Source organism: Epinephelus fuscoguttatus, linkage group LG4 (genome assembly GCF_011397635.1).
Source record: "Epinephelus fuscoguttatus linkage group LG4, E.fuscoguttatus.final_Chr_v1".
Lineage (NCBI taxonomy): Eukaryota > Metazoa > Chordata > Actinopteri > Perciformes > Serranidae > Epinephelus > Epinephelus fuscoguttatus.
This window is the reverse complement of record NC_064755.1, coordinates 17,505,106-17,520,688: the sequence shown is the minus strand read 5'-3', so window position 1 is coordinate 17,520,688 and position 15,583 is coordinate 17,505,106. Positions and strand designations below refer to the sequence as shown.

At 41.0% G+C, this 15,583-nt stretch overlaps 1 protein-coding gene across 3 annotated transcripts; it reads left to right on the top strand.

Annotated features, from left to right (window-relative positions):
* Nucleotides 1-544: 544 nt before the first annotated feature.
* nap1l4a (nucleosome assembly protein 1-like 4a) lies at nucleotides 545-13,142 on the top strand. Of its 3 annotated transcripts, XM_049575335.1 has the most exons (15): nucleotides 591-625; nucleotides 1,636-1,673; nucleotides 2,016-2,088; nucleotides 3,696-3,840; nucleotides 4,384-4,470; nucleotides 5,121-5,255; nucleotides 5,343-5,414; nucleotides 5,504-5,643; nucleotides 5,875-6,020; nucleotides 8,129-8,148; nucleotides 8,271-8,390; nucleotides 8,561-8,596; nucleotides 8,772-8,825; nucleotides 10,936-10,970; nucleotides 11,360-13,142. In XM_049575335.1, the coding sequence occupies exons 2-14, from the start codon at nucleotides 1,658-1,660 to the stop codon at nucleotides 10,939-10,941; spliced, it is 1,050 nt and encodes a 349-aa protein (XP_049431292.1). In that variant the 5' UTR covers nucleotides 591-625; nucleotides 1,636-1,657; the 3' UTR covers nucleotides 10,942-10,970; nucleotides 11,360-13,142. The 3 variants fall into 3 exon arrangements, with proteins under 3 accessions (XP_049431290.1, XP_049431292.1, XP_049431291.1); XM_049575333.1 differs by lacking the exon at nucleotides 10,936-10,970 and having other exon boundaries at nucleotides 545-625; XM_049575334.1 differs by lacking the exons at nucleotides 591-625; nucleotides 10,936-10,970 and adding an exon at nucleotides 626-646.
* Nucleotides 13,143-15,583: the final 2,441 nt, after the last annotated feature.

The following is a 15,583-nucleotide window of genomic DNA, read 5'->3' as shown; positions in this document are numbered from 1 at the left end:
AGAACAGCAGCCTCTGTGCTTGTAAAAGGTGCTTTAAACCTAAGTATATGGTGTGATCATTTGCAAATATAAAAACCTCTGGCTCAGATATGTTGGAAATGTTCCTGAGATCTTATAGACAAGGGTGTGCCCATGCTGTAACCTATGCCAAGTGAAGTATGACCATGCTATCATGCTGTGTAAGATACAAAGATGGGTCCTGAAACTGGATTTAGTAATGTACCTCATGCTGAGTGATACAGAGGTCAAGATTTCAGTGCAGTGAGTGTGAATGTTGTAAAATGAAGTTGTAAATGACTTACATTACTGAGATATATTCAACAACAGTGACTTTCTCCTGTGTGGATGTTTTACGAGACTGCTGCAGGGCTTTAAGGATTCAGTTAGATTTGATTTGTGTACACACTGACTGTTTACACTTCATTTGCCTGCTAATTTAAGAGCACAGATAATTGAGTGATGATTAAGATTTTCGCAGCGCAGCACTTGAATGCAGCACCATGCCCTCCTTCACCAGCTGTCCAATAAGAACCCAGGATGCTGCAGCGCGTGTGTTGCTCGCGCGTGGGGGTTGAAGCGAAGACGCGTGAGCGAAGCGACCAGCTAGAATTCCGCTCAGCTAGAGGTAAGACTGCTAAAACTGCCAGTAAGCACATACCGTTAATTAATACGAGTATTAGGTACCATGTTAGAATATTGATCAGTAACGTTACGAGTTATCTGACTAATGTGACAGGCTGCTGCTGAACTGTCCTCGAGACACTTTGCTCTGACTCTGGTGCTTTGATTAACCCGCGAGCTAACGGTAGCTAGCTGATATTAGCTTGTCAGTGCGGCTAGCATCAGGCTAGTAGCTGTAACGGTACGGTCAGTTTTATGTACATAATAGAAAACCATAGCGTTGTTGCTTCGGCAACTCATTAGTTTACATTATCCTGATTGATTTTGTCAACGAATGGGGGAGAAAGATTAATGCAAACTGTTTGTCTTAGCACTTGCTGTTAGCTAAAGCATTGTTCATAGCACGTTGGCTCGTAGTTCCTTGCTAGCTAGCCTGGTTAGGCTGTCAGATCTTTGGCACCGCCCATACCAAGTAAGGTTAGTTATGTGTATGTGCTTGTTTGTAAGCCGATGTAAGGGTGTATATTCATTTGATATGGTTGTATCAGTTGTTCTCTGTGACTGTCAGACGCAGCCGGTAGTTATTTTGCTTATTGTGAGTGGAGAGATGCTAACTGTGGTTGTCATAGCCTAGCCCAGCTTCCATTAGCATGTCAATGCGTCATCGGCCTGCGCTTGCTCAACACCAGTGTTGCTGTTGATCAGCCGAAGTTAGCTCAGCTGGTCTGTCTGTCTGTCTGTCTGTCTGTCTGTCGCCCTGATTTTCTGGCAGACGATTGTGTAAGTTTGAACCTCTCATACATACTGATGATGTTGTGTCCATGTGATGATGAAAAATGTCTCACATACAGAAGAATAATTAAATGTCAGGTGCAAACTGTGCTAGCCGGTAAAATACAGTCGGCAGTTTTTTTTTCCTGTTCACTCTGTTGTTGGTTCTGTCAGTAGTTAGTCAACCACTGTCCGTGACTCATGATGAATATATGTCTAATACAATTGGTCTGTTTTTATTAGAGGAAGGACTTGCCACTCGGTAATGGACGCCAATAAAGGTAAAGACAAACGTGTTTGAACATAACCTACCACACAATTAGAATGAAATATTCAGTGTGAGAAAAGTTGGTCAGTTTGTTTTGACAAATGGGTTCACATTAGCACATGTAGTTTCATGTCTGTACATGTAATCCATCACAAAATTGAGTTCAGTCAATAATTGTAACACAGTCTAAACAAAAGAAATCTAAGCAAGTTTGCACATTATTTGCTTTTGTGCTACTGTGGTATATTGTGTAATATTTTTAAGTGAATTGTGAAAAAACCCTTATGAATGTAAAGAAAGCCACAACCCTCATTCTCATCATTTTGAAAAGCAATGTTCTTTGTTGGTTTGGCAGGTAAAGGGGAACAAGGGATGCAAAATCCAGCTGGGCAGGCGGACAGACCTCCCAACTATCACTTCTTGGAAAGGTCAGTGCAGCTGCTTTATACAGTGTTTGTGTCATGTGAGATAGAAGGAAAAATGGGAAGATTCTCATGGTTACAACATGCTGTTGTTCACATCACTCACAAAATGGCAACTGCTTTTGCTTCTCATCCAATATGGCGATGTAACTGTTTTTATAGACCTTACCTTATTATATATGAAAATTATCTAAACAGTAATTGCAAGCATAAAGTATTCATGTTTGTATGTACCTTGGACACTTTGATGATATTTACTGCCTGTGCCAATAGATCAGCTATTTGAAAATGTCAAAGATTTTGTCACAATTGCTAGTTGCTTATTAATGCAACTGGCATTTACAGTAACCTCCGTATGACTTAAACACGGTGTTGTTTTAACCAAGGTGATATTGTGGTGAGGTGTACTGATGATCTGATTGTTAATGTAAACATGAAGGATTGTGACCTTGATGTAAGCAGACAGGATAGTTTTTGTGTGAACTTATTTGAAATACTTAATACTTGCAGTAAGTATATGTGTGTAAAATCATGTTTAGTTATCACATTAAAGATCTGCTGTTGTGCATAACATCAGACAAAACTCGTCAAGCTTGTAAAACAAAACTTGTTTTTCAGAAAAGTGACTTATTACTTTCTCCAATCAGCAGAGAAAGTTGATGAATGAGTTATTAAATTATTGTTTGTAATAGACACAGTGTCATACTACCACACCCACACACAAACAAAATCATCTTCTGAGCTCATAAAACCACCTTGAGACCGTTGGTTTCCCAGCCTTTAGGCTGAGGACTCACCAGCTTAACAGGTTAAAGATTATGTAAGAATTAGTTCAGGGTAACCGTTCGGGTTGGGCCAGCGTAAAAAGATTTAACCGGTTTGATAATGAGCCACACACTGGACTAGTATACCAAATTTATTTAGCTGACCAGAAACTTTCAGCTCTCTGGCACTCTCCCTACGGCCAGCTGCCAGAGTCTTTTTTTGTTTTTTTGCAGTGAAAAACAGTATAGTGAAAACAATTCCTCATTTCAACTTCATCAATCAGATGTTTTTGCATGAGGCAAAAGTTCAGCTCACAACAGCAGCACTATGTCGCCTGCGGTTAGTAAGGACACCTCTTTTGTAGGCTTCAAATACAAAATGTTGCCATACTGTTGCAGTTTTTGTTTTCTTGATGGACTAGCTTTGCCATGTCTCCTCATCATCACAAAAAACACATGAACTTTCTAGTAAACAAACCTAGCGTGTGCTGCTCTGCCCTGCCCACCTTTACTGAAATTTGATCTCGTTGATGTTGCCCGTGCCTGGCTCAGCAGTGAATCTTACATGTTTTTTCAGACACTAGTGTCTCCGTTACTCTTTCCTAACATAATATTATGTTAATCACATTGTCATATTGCTTATTATGAATTACTAATCTAATACAAGTTGTATTTAGCGTTGTGATGCCGTCAGCACAGATTGCTTATTTAGACGTCTATGAAATTTGCCAGAACATGTTGTAGCCCAACTCTAGTAACCGTTTTACTTCTAAAACATGGATCATAATATTACGTTTGCCATAAATTATTATAACCCATACCAATGTTCATGTTTCTCTTTTCTCATAGCATGCTCCCTAAGGTAGTGAAGAGGCGAGTGCATGCCTTGAAACGGCTACAGGTGCAGTGTGCCAACATAGAGGCTAAATTCTACGAGGAAGTCCATGAGCTAGAGAGGAAGTATGCTGCCCTCTATCAGCCACTGTTTGACAAGGTAGACAAGATAACGTTTTTTTATAACAGCACTTTAATTTTATTTAATTTAACTATAACTGCTAATGTATAGAATTTTCTGTAATCTTTTTGTGTGCAAAAAGAGCAAAGATAAGGTCTCTTATTTGTTAAGAGACGAAATATGTAAGAATCATCTGTGTTGTTCCTGCACTAATGGGTGGTGAAGTGTGTCTCTCTCTGGCCTGATCTGAGGTCAGTGAGGATGCATCCTTGGTGCTAAATTGAAAACTACTACAACGAGTAGTCTACTGTTCTTTTGTCAGTCAAGGCTATTTCCAGAGCTAGTGACAACGACTCAGCCATTCTTAGTCGCTCTGAAGACTGGCAGCTGTAATCCTGCTGCACCTGTTTATCGTGAATGTGTGTGTGTGCGTGTGTCTCTGGTGTTGATTTCACTGTGCTAGCTGAAAATAATTCAGCCTTATGGAATGAATGCTTGTTCATATACAGATATTTCACGCTAATATTCCTAAATCCCTCTCTAAAACGATTAACTTTGTCACAATGTGTGTGTGTGTCACAGAGACGAGAAATTGTCACAGGAACAGTGGAACCCACAGACGAAGACTGTGAGTGGCATAGTGACAGAGAGGAAGAGGAGGAGCTAGCTGTAAGTACAGATTTTATTTGTTTGTTAAGAGTCTAATCACCCTGCCAAATCCTATTTCTTCTGGTTTTCCACAGCAAAGAAAGAGATTTTTCATGCAGCCGCACGCGCTGCTTGAATCTAATGATTGATATAAAGAGTCTGCTGAAATTGTCTCCCTTAGAGTAACAATATGGATTTATATAAGGTTATCATATAACACTAATGGCATTACAGAGTAAAATAGCAGTACTTTAATTGTAACAGACTGATGAGACCATTGTAAAGTATGTTTGCACTTGCTGTCAGACTGTGTTTGATTTTGCAAAAAATCATTACTTAATTAAAACAAAAAGTGTTTTCAGCACAAAGCTTTTCTCTCCTAAATTAAGGGATGATTGCAAGTCTGCAGGGAAAATCTTTTTCAGCATCTATCTCCCCTTCAGTAAACAAACACATTTGGAAAATAGGCTAATGGGGTTGTGTTCATCAGGAAACAACAGGACTGTGCGGAAATGTGGTTGAAGTGAGAATCACAAGTACTCACAAACTGATGACTGTGTTTTTGCTGTAATCTTGTTTGTATCGGATTTCTTTGTACACACAAGATCTGTGTCTTGTAAAATGAGACTTGTCGAAAGCTTGACAAGCTGAATTGCTTGGGTTGCCTGTAGGAGGAAGTAAAGGAAAAAGCTGCTATTGAGGATGCAAAGAAAGAGGAAGCCACACCTGAGGAAGACCCAAAAGGCATCCCCGAGTTCTGGCTCACCATATTCAAGAGTGTGGACATGCTCAGTGACATGCTACAGGTACGTTTAAATGACTGATTTCTCACTTGTGCCTTACAGATATAGCAGCATCATTTGTCTCTTATCTGACTGTTTATGTACCACCAGGAACATGATGAGCCCATCCTAAAGCACCTGAAAGATATTCAAGTCAAATTTTCTGAGCCAGGACAACCAATGGTCAGTATCATCATGTTATTATCATGAAATAGTATCACACAATCTAAACAGAGTTAAAATGCTGAGTGGCGTCTTGGTGTTTCTTCCAGAGTTTCACATTAGAGTTCCACTTTGAGCCCAATGGCTACTTCAACAACGCAGTCCTCACTAAAGTCTACAAGATGAAGTCAGAGCCTGATGCCTCAGACCCTTTCTCATTTGAGGGGCCAGAGATCATTGACTGTGAAGGGTGAGAGAGAGCAAATGCAAAAGTGCTTGTTAAACTATGGCTTTGACACACATGATGTTGAATGTGTGGTTTGTAAAACATTTCTGTTCACTCTTTCTATATTAATCTCTCTTGACTTTACATCCCACATATCCACCTCCTCTTGGCACTTCTTCCAACTTTTACCTTTTTTGCATCCTTGCTTTCTGCTGCCTCTCACTTTTTTTGTGTGCGCACATTTCCTCTCTCTAGCTGTCAGATAGACTGGCACAAGGGGAAGGATGTGACTGTGAAAACTATTAAGAAGAAGCAGAAGCATAAAGGCCGTGGCACTGTCCGCACTGTTACCAAACAGGTCCCCAACGACTCTTTCTTCAACTTCTTTAACCCCATCAAAGGTGAGAGCACACACAGAAATAGATGTGGTCGGTTTCTCTGGGAGTCTTAATGTAATATTCACAGCAAACAACATCAGTAGCAATTACTTTTTAAAAGCTTTGCTCTGTTAGCTGTGTTTACATGTTGTACACAGACTCCTTGAACAAGCCCTGAATCACTGAAAGCTCACACAAACACACAGGCTTGACAGTCGACATGCCTGTGTTCATGTGCAGACATGTCAGCATGCGAGTAATGTGGTTTTATCACTGGCCACTGCGTTAAGCTGAATACAACAGCAGGTGGCAGCAGACTCCTGAAATGTGTCAGACGAGGAGTCGCTCTGCTGTGTGTGTGTAGGAGGAACAGTCAGTGTGTCTGTTGCTCACTGATGTTGGACCTTGTACATGACGTTGTGCTCACTAGACCGTCAGACTTTTACATCAACTTTGGCTTTGCCATTATTTCCCAGCTTAATCAGTTGAGGAGCTTTTGTGGCGCTAAACAGTCAGTAAATGACTGACTCAGAATTTGAGGCAAAGCTGTGAGAGCACTGAAACTGAATTATTTTTTGTTTGATTACTTTTGCTTAGTTGCATGAATAATATAGAGTAGGGCTGTCCAATACATGACCAGATGGGTCCATGTCATTGGTTCGACAGCCTATTGGTTTGACATCCCATTAGTCCGACTGTCCGCGGTGCTGAACGGCTCGCGGCGGGCGTATGGTGCACTGTGACCGACTTGAGGCGGAGCAGGCTCACGGCTTATGTGTTTGTCACTTTCTTTTTCATTTTAACCCACACCATGATCTTTTCCTGTGTGGTGGTTTTTGTGCCTAAACCTAACCAGACCTTAACCACAGGGCATCATGATGATTTCGGAACGGACTTCGGAACAATGAGTTTAATATGGTCGGAACAATGGGATGTCGAACCAATGGGCTGTCGAACCAATGGGCAGTTCCCGACTAGATAACACCTTAGATTTTGGATATCGTGATATTGTACGTGTTGTGTTTTCCAGCTGTTTAATCATATGCCTCAACCATGTAGTCATTGTATTCACATCACTGTAAATGTTTTGTGAAAGCACCAGTAGTCAAACCTACAATATTGATATTGAGGTAGCAGTTTTGTGATATTTGATTTTCTCCATATTGCCCAGCCCTAATATAGTGACACATCCTGTAAGTCAGGTGTCTTGAGATGAGTCACTCTCTCTCAAAGGATCAGTAATAGGCAGAATACACCTTTATTTAATTACTGTAACGTTTTCCTGTGCTGTCAGCTGAGTTGTCAGACATGCCCGGACTCATTCTGACTTTGAGAAGTTGACCGGATCACTCATTGGCTGAGTAAATGTTTGCCTTACTGCTTCAGTCATAACGTCAGCATATGACTGGTGGCTATAAATAGCTCTTCTTCAAGTGTGTTCAGGTGCGCAGTTCTCAGGTTGGGATGTCCATTAGTAAGGAAGCCGTCACTCACTTATCATGTGAACACGCACAGAGGGCACATGTGACTTGACCACTGTGAGGTTTATGTATGTGACCAAGACTGATTCAATTATTTTATTTGATTGGATTGGATTAGAGAGTAGATTCCTCTGGACAGAGTTTTAAATTTATGCTGTTGATTGTACAGCAGTGGACCCCAGTGTTACACGACATGATGAATATCTGATGCTCATATTGTGGAGTGTGCACAGGACCTTGTTAGTGTAACAAAGCTGCTTCCTGTGATACAGTATTGTTGAAAAAAGAGGAAGGATGGGGTGATGTCACCTTTAGTCAGTTAATCTCCAGGGTGGGGGAGCACAGCTGTTTGCTAATGGCATGTGACTTTCTGTGGATGATGTGACCTCACGTTGTGAAGTCATTGATAATAAGCATGGTCATTGCCTTAGATGGGCTTTCAGACGTTGGTTTAATCACAAGCAAAACAGCCAAAGTTGCCCCATTGAGAGCTGTCATAAAACAAAAGTAACGTCTGCCTGTGACTGTTGACTTAACTTTTCATTTTAAAATGAATCAGCATTCATCACATCTTTAATTCCCTTTTGTGGTCATTGTAAAGCAGCGTGTTGAGGTGCTTATTGCTCAAATTATGTGTCCTTTCCCTTACAGCTTCACCAGACGGAGAAATGGTGAGTAAAATGTAGTTTATTCCTCATAAAATCACCACCCATTTTATTTCTCCCTCCATTATCATCAATATATCGGGTTTGTGGCTGTGTTAAAATGGGTTCTGCATGTTCATGTTTTATAGGATGAAGACTCTGAGTTCACCCTAGCCACAGACTTTGAGATTGGTCATTTCTTCCGTGAGAGAATAGTTCCCAGAGCAGTGCTGTACTTCACTGGAGAGGCCCTGGAAGATGACGAGAGCGTGAGTGATTTTCCTCAAACATGCTCTTTCACTTCAGCAGAGAAAAAAGCCACAAGATAGGATGTTTGGAAACTAAAAAAAGCCTTTCAAGGGCCTAACATCTAAATTTGTCATCACTGTTTTACCACGTGTGTGTGTTTTCACTTGGGTTTTTTTTTCCTTTTCTACAGTTTGAAGAGGAGGAGCTGGAAGAGGGAGAAGATGAGGTTAGTTATACCACTTTCAGTGTGAATTTGATCTGATATATGAGGCATATGGGCATCACTGTTCACACAAGACTTGGGTCTGCGACTGTGCCACCATACACATCACTGCTAAATTACATAAGCATAATAGCAGTCCTGGTTTATATCTTATAATCATTCTGTCTTTGTGTCTCAGGAGCAAGAGGAGGAGGGTGATGATGACGATGATGAGGGAGACTTTGACCCCAAGGTCAGTATGAATTCTTTACTTTTTCTGATTTTATTATTTATTATGTTCATGCTCAACATGTGTGCATTATGTTCTAATGTTTATCAACATGAGTTTATTGTGTCAGTGATGATGGTGCTAATCAGGTAGCTCAGTGAGCTGGGCATTTGACCAAGTCCCCTGGAACAGCACAGTGCTCCTCAGCAGTGTTGTGGTCAGAGAAGGCTTCTTGAAAACTACTTGGACAATTCCCTTAACATGGCATTCATAAGAAGTACTCTTTGATGTGTCACAAGTGTAAGCCATTAAGTCCTTTATGTATTTCAAAGCCACTTGACATAACCACGTGGGCCAGTTCTTGAGATGGCCAGAGCCAGAGACATCTATGTTACAATGGCAGTCAAAGGAAGTGATAAAACAATATCTGACATAGTTTGAACAAAGTTTTCCAGTTTTTAATACTACCTCTTGTCCAGTGCTTCATGCTTATTAACTGCAGAAATATATGGGAGGTTTTGTGTCTCATGTGTTTGCCCTCTCTATTTTAATGATACTATTTATGGTTGGTTTAGTTAAAACAAAGTCAACACATAATCAGTACATCTCTGTTATAGATGTAAAAAAACGTTTAATTATTTGGTTCAGAGAGCGCACTGAAAATCTGCATAGAACACTGCCTGCAATTATCTCGACGGAGTTCTAGGGCCACACAACACTGACACTGTGTGTACACACAAAGGCAGAGACATGCATACACATTTTTTTGGTCAGATTTATAAAGCTATGTGTATCAGCCATTGTGGCACTGGATGCACATGCACAAGCTTCATTTCCGCACCCCCAGATTGCCATAAATGGATGTAGGAACACCCTTAAACAATCACTGAGTCATAGACACTTGTGCTCCTCCACCACACATTAGACCTGTCAAAGAGAAATATGGCAAAGAAAGTGCATTTTCACCGACTGTGTCTCATCCGCCAAGTTTTCCAACAGTACGAGAGCAGCTGTCATTAGACAGGGCTGTGGATATTTGTTGCGTCTGTACTGCTAATTCATCACATCTCTGCACACCATAATCACACCGTAAAATCTCGATCACCATTATTATTAAACATCAGTAGGATGATCAATATTTGATTTATAGCACTTATATTGAAACTAACGGGGAGGTGAATGTAAATAAAAATGATTAAACGAGTGACTCGAACAATTTAAAAGTAGCTTCATTAATGTGCCAATTATTGACATTTTACAGAACACCATGCAGCCTGCGAAATAATAACACAAAAAGGGATATTGGCAAATCAGTTAAAAACACTGTTATCCGTCTCCAACGCAGCTATCGGCTTAAACTATGTGTACGGCGTGCATGGTGCGCACATTCTTCTTTTATAAATACCAGTTTATGGTGCAGTTTTTGTGCGTATACATCATTTATGCATCTGGCCCCAGGAGTACCTTTCATCTTTAGGATATCTTCAAGTGATTTGTTTGTCTAATAGGACAGTTGCACAATGTGCTGTGTTGAGCTGAAACTACAGAGTACATTTAACCTGCAGTTTTAAGTCTATTCACTGGAGACCCATGACAATGGGAATGTGAGTACTGCTGAAAGTTATTTTATTGCATCTACAATTTCCACCACCAGCTCAGGCACACAATACATCCTGCATATGGCAGATTTTATAAGAAGAGTTTTCTTTTTCTGCACTTACTCTCTCTGACCACTGGCTCCAAATCGTTATGTAACGACAGCCGGTGAAAGAGCCATTTATTTTGTGGTTTAGTTGGACCGTGATAACTCTGCTCCATTATGAGCTATTCCAGTCTGATAGTGAGTAAGTGCACAATGTGGCCTGTAAGCAGTTTTATCAGGAGTGACCAACAATGCTGCTTTGTCTGTGTATGAGGTTTTTTTTTTTTTTTTTTTTTTTAAACTAGCTTGCTGTGTTGAGTTTTTCCTCTTGTGGAACCTGCTTTCAGCTCATCACTTATTCATTTTGCCTCAGGAATCCAGTGCGCTCATTCACCAAATGTTTCACAGTGCTCACTATCTCATTTCTGAATGCGACGATTAAACTTGTGCATATTGTTGTCTCTCCCTTCCCTGGACTCCCCTCCATTGCAGGCATAATCAATCATTCTCATCCCATGCATTTCTAGGTAAGGGAGAAATAAGGATGGCGTCCAACGCACATTATACTGTCTAGTCCACTGGCTTTGGTCTTTTTATCCTGGCTGCCTCTCTCTCTCTTTCACTACATCCTTGATTCCTCCAGTAGGTGTTTAGGACCTTTAACTCACATCTTGGGTAGACACGGCTTCTGTTCACCTGTCCTGCCTCTGCTTTTTCCATTTTTTCCTTTTTCCTACTGTAGTCCCATCCCAGGTTTCTAACATCGTAGCCTTTGCTGTACCAAACCAGGTGTTTTCATTCTCTAGCATCTGCTTTCTTGTCAGTCTCTTCTAGTTGCTAGTTAATGCCCAGCGGCTTCAGTTACTGTGTGTCTTCTTGTTTTATAATCTGGTTTGTCTGTGTCTGCTCCCCACAGAAAGAACAGCCCCAGCCTGCCGAATGCAAACAGCAGTAACCGTGGTGATCAGGGGAGGTGGAGACCTGCTGTCTGTCAAATCAGTTCTCAGCCAATCAGCAAGTCCTCCTACTCTTGCAGGCTCCGCCCTTTTATGAACTTTCATCTGAACGCAATAGAACGCAAACCAAACTGCGTTTTTACTATGTGCATGACTTATTTTTCTTTTGTCTTGCGCCCATCTCACCCCTTTTTATTTGGCTTCACTCAGACGTAAAGCGGGAGGTGACTTGACTAATTAAACTACCATGGCATCGCATAGAGACAGTCTTCTTCTTTGGTAAGGTGGAGTAGGTTACTACTGCCAAGAACCTCAGAACATCATCACAAGGAAAAAAAGATAGGAAAGGAACGGATCCCCAACTTTAGTTTTCACGGAAATAAATCAGTTACTCAGGGTTTTTTAATGCCAACAAGAGAAGTGCTAGTTTACCAGGAAACTGTTGAACAAGTCTGACTTAATCTTTCACTGGGGTCGCTGAAGCGTTTTTTTTCTTTTGTTAATGGTGTTTTTTAAGAGACATACAGTGTATCATTTTGAATTTAATTTACTTTTTTAAATGTTCATTGTCATGTCATTGGACTATTTATTCTGGTGTCATGCAGCTGTATGAAGTGGTGCATTTTGGGAACTCTTAAGGCCCAGCCACAGTTAAAGGCTCATTCTCATTGGCTCAAATCTTATTTGGGCTTAGCAGGTCAACAAAACGTGAATACTGCCAAGTCATGTAGTTTTTTTTTTTTTTTAATTATTATTATATTATTATTGAAATGAATTTCAAACATTGACGAATGGCGTTCTGCATTAATACTGCTCACTTCTGCCCAGTCTAATGGGCTTAACAAGCATTTAAACTGAGCACTTGAGTGGACGCGTAACACTATTTAACATCATGTGACAGGCATTAGTTATACCTCAACACTGTCATACATATATAAAGCTCTTCCCTGTTACCCCATCACCCCTGAAATGCTCTTTTGAACTTGAACAAGGATAATAAAAGTTCAACAAAACATTTCAAAAGTAGATTTTTTTTTCCACATAGGTTGATCTCAGCTTGTTGGATTTTCCCCAGCCCAAACATTACATCTAGTCTGGTGAATATTTCCCTCGAAGACAACACATTTAAGCAGACATAGTGGCTGACCCACAACCTTTTTATGGTTGTTATCACGTCTGGTATGTATCTAGTTCTTATTTAAAGTCAGTGATGGGACAGGGTGCAGGATATTTGGATCACATGTAAATTCTGTTGCCAAGAAGCCAAAATGAAAGACAAAACACACCGTCCTCTTTTATTCAATTGTTTGCCAATTGTCATTAACACAGTGTAATCTAATCCAGCATTTAAAGTTGTTTAAGAATATATAAATATTTCTGTTATTGTCTGATTCAGTAGAATGTCTGTGGAAAACAAATAGAAGAGGTTGCCAATGTATTTTATACACTGCACTTGTTTTTTCGGCCGTTGGATCGGACACCGTTGCCTGGTGACTGGTTGGCGATGGCGGTTGCAGTGAAAATATGACCACCCCTTCTCTCTTTTTAAAAAGAACGATTGTAGATCTCGGACAGATCTCTCAGAGCCACGGTTGACATCTTCAAATCGACCACATTGGACCGTGTGCTAGCAATGGCCTTAACTGGTTCTTATTCACAATTTGTTACTTGCGCAATATTTCTTTTCAATTTGTACAGAGTTAGTTAAAATATTCTATTAAAGTTGTGCGACATGGAAATGTGTTTTTGTGTGTCCTCTGTCCTTTATGTCCAGTAGGCTGTGTATGTGTTTTCAAGATATTTGGATGTATGAGTAAAGTTGGACAGTTGTTTCCAAACCTCTTGATTTGCAACCGCCTGTCACAGGTTACTTATGTCTAAAGTGATAATATAGGCCTTTTTCACAACAGACATTTTGACCTGTCATTTTAGTGAACAGGTATTAATTATTACATTAACAATTTCTCAGTTCTGCTCATGTGCCCCATTAAGCGGGACTGTGGCCCAGAGGTAGAGCAGGCCGTCTGCCAATCGGAACATTGTCAACATGTCAAAGCATCCTTGGGCAAGACACTGAACCCCAAATTACTCCTGATAGCTGTTCAATTGGTGTGTGAGTGCGAGTGAATGCTTTCCAAGCAGGTGGCACCGTGTATGATATCCTTGGCCACCAATGGGTGAATGTGATGTAGTGTAAAAGCACTTGAAGTGGTCAGAAGACAAGAAAGGTGCTATACAAGTGCAGTCCATTTACATTTCCAGGCTCCTGAAACTGAAGCAGCTAATACTGAACTTACACCAAACGACTTTTCAAGCAATGTCACTGTTGCAGACAAGTGTCCATGCCAAACTATAATCATGGGTTTTACCTCAGTGGGTTTGCACTCTCATGATCTTGATGTTTGGTGTATGGTGGTCATAAAACTCAGTCTGAGCTGTCTTAAAGGTCCAGTGTGAAGGATTTAGGGGCATCTATTGGCAGAAATTGCACCTGCTCTTTACCTACTGCAACAGGTCATACTTCAGTGAAAACAGGCCTATTGATCAAGACACTTAAATGCCAGTGGAGCTGCTCAGTCGTCCCCAGTAACAGACTGGTCTTACTGGCCAGCTCAGCCTGTCACTTGCTGTTGTGATGCAATAAGTATCCCTGGGTGAATGCACATGCTGTTGACAGCACAATGTGACCGGACTCTGAATAGCCACACACATCGACTTCACTATTAGGCATCAGCTGATGATTTGCAAATGATTAGCAGGAGCTGAGAGCGAAGCATGAAGTCACGTCCGCAGCGTGATGCCCTCAGAGTGCAGGCACTGACCCTTTTCCTCCTCACCAACACCATGGTGACGCTGTGACAGCATGGTGGTATCCAGGCTGGAGGAATTTGCTTACGGTCTGCCCAACATCAGGCAAGGCACCCAGAATGTCTGGAATTCAGTCTTGGAGATAGAGAAAGCATGTACGCTCCTCTGAGAGACCCTTGTAATGCATTGTGGGAGATAATAGCTGAGTGCTCTGAAGTTTCTGGAGGAGGATGGCGACACTGTGTCCTATAGCAACCCGAGTTTTCCGCTAAGTGCTGAAAGACGGGCGCTGTCACATCCTGTCACTTTATCCAGCAACACTTAGAGCTGTGTGTTTATACTTCGATCTGCATGGGAACAGACGTGACAACATGTGACGGTGTGAGAAAACAGAGGTTCATGACGAGGGCTAGGTCACTGTCAACACTGAGCCCTTAATGGTTTTTTGATAAAATGTTTAAGGGGTTTTGATGTTTTGGAGGGAATGAGTAGGCAGCAGTGACCTCTGACCCTTCAGTCCTACACAGCAGACAAACAACGAACTGAAATATCTCTCTTTCTGTAATTTTGGGGATTTTGCTCTACAGACTTGTGAACAAGACACTATTCATGCTGAGGCTGCTGTGCAGGGGGGAGGATTGCCTCACTGTAACAAGGAGGCCAATTGTGTCTGGAAACTCATTTCTGTGCTTTCTGCAGCACGGCCAGGGAAATGGAACTGCACTGCGGACTCACTGCTCACAGTTTGCACTGTTAACTGTAATCTAAGGTGTCTGTTTCACCCAGAGTTGCTCTGTTTTCTTCCATTATACCAACATACCATTAGAGAGTAGTGCAGTAATACACATTGCACTGCTGAAGTGATGAATGGAAACATGTATCAGATAATTTAAGGAATACAAGAAACGAAATATTGTAACCAAGGAATCATTAATATAGTTTCAATTCCAAAAATACTGCTAATGATAATAAAATGTGTCTTACTCCCTTGTAGCTACATTATAATATCATCTGCACCCTGCAGTGTTGGAAGGTGACACCCTGAGATCCAGAGAATGAGAAGGATCAGCTGGACATTCACAAGACAAGTATCAGATCAGCTCATTTGGTCCTGTCATGGAAAACCTGGAAAAGTCATGGAATTTTGTTGTGTATAATTAAATCAGTTGCTACAGTAATCTTCCATGGATAACCTTCCACGTAATTGTAACATAACAGCAAATTTATTTTCTGGAGCTGCTGACATACCTCTGATATGTGTCAATGCATCACATATGTTTCTTAGGACGCATTCACACTGGCACTATTTAATCCACTTTAAATCAACCCTGGTCCGCTTCCACGGATAGTTCGGTTCGTATGGAGTGGTATGAACG

Excerpts from the sequence above, each read along its gene's own strand:
- nap1l4a (XM_049575333.1), top strand. Across the intron at positions 3,841-4,383 it reads ATCAGCCACTGTTTGACAAG|AGACGAGAAATTGTCACAGG; the intron begins GTAGACAAGATA and ends TGTGTGTCACAG. Across the intron at positions 5,256-5,342 it reads TGCTCAGTGACATGCTACAG|GAACATGATGAGCCCATCCT; the intron begins GTACGTTTAAAT and ends ATGTACCACCAG.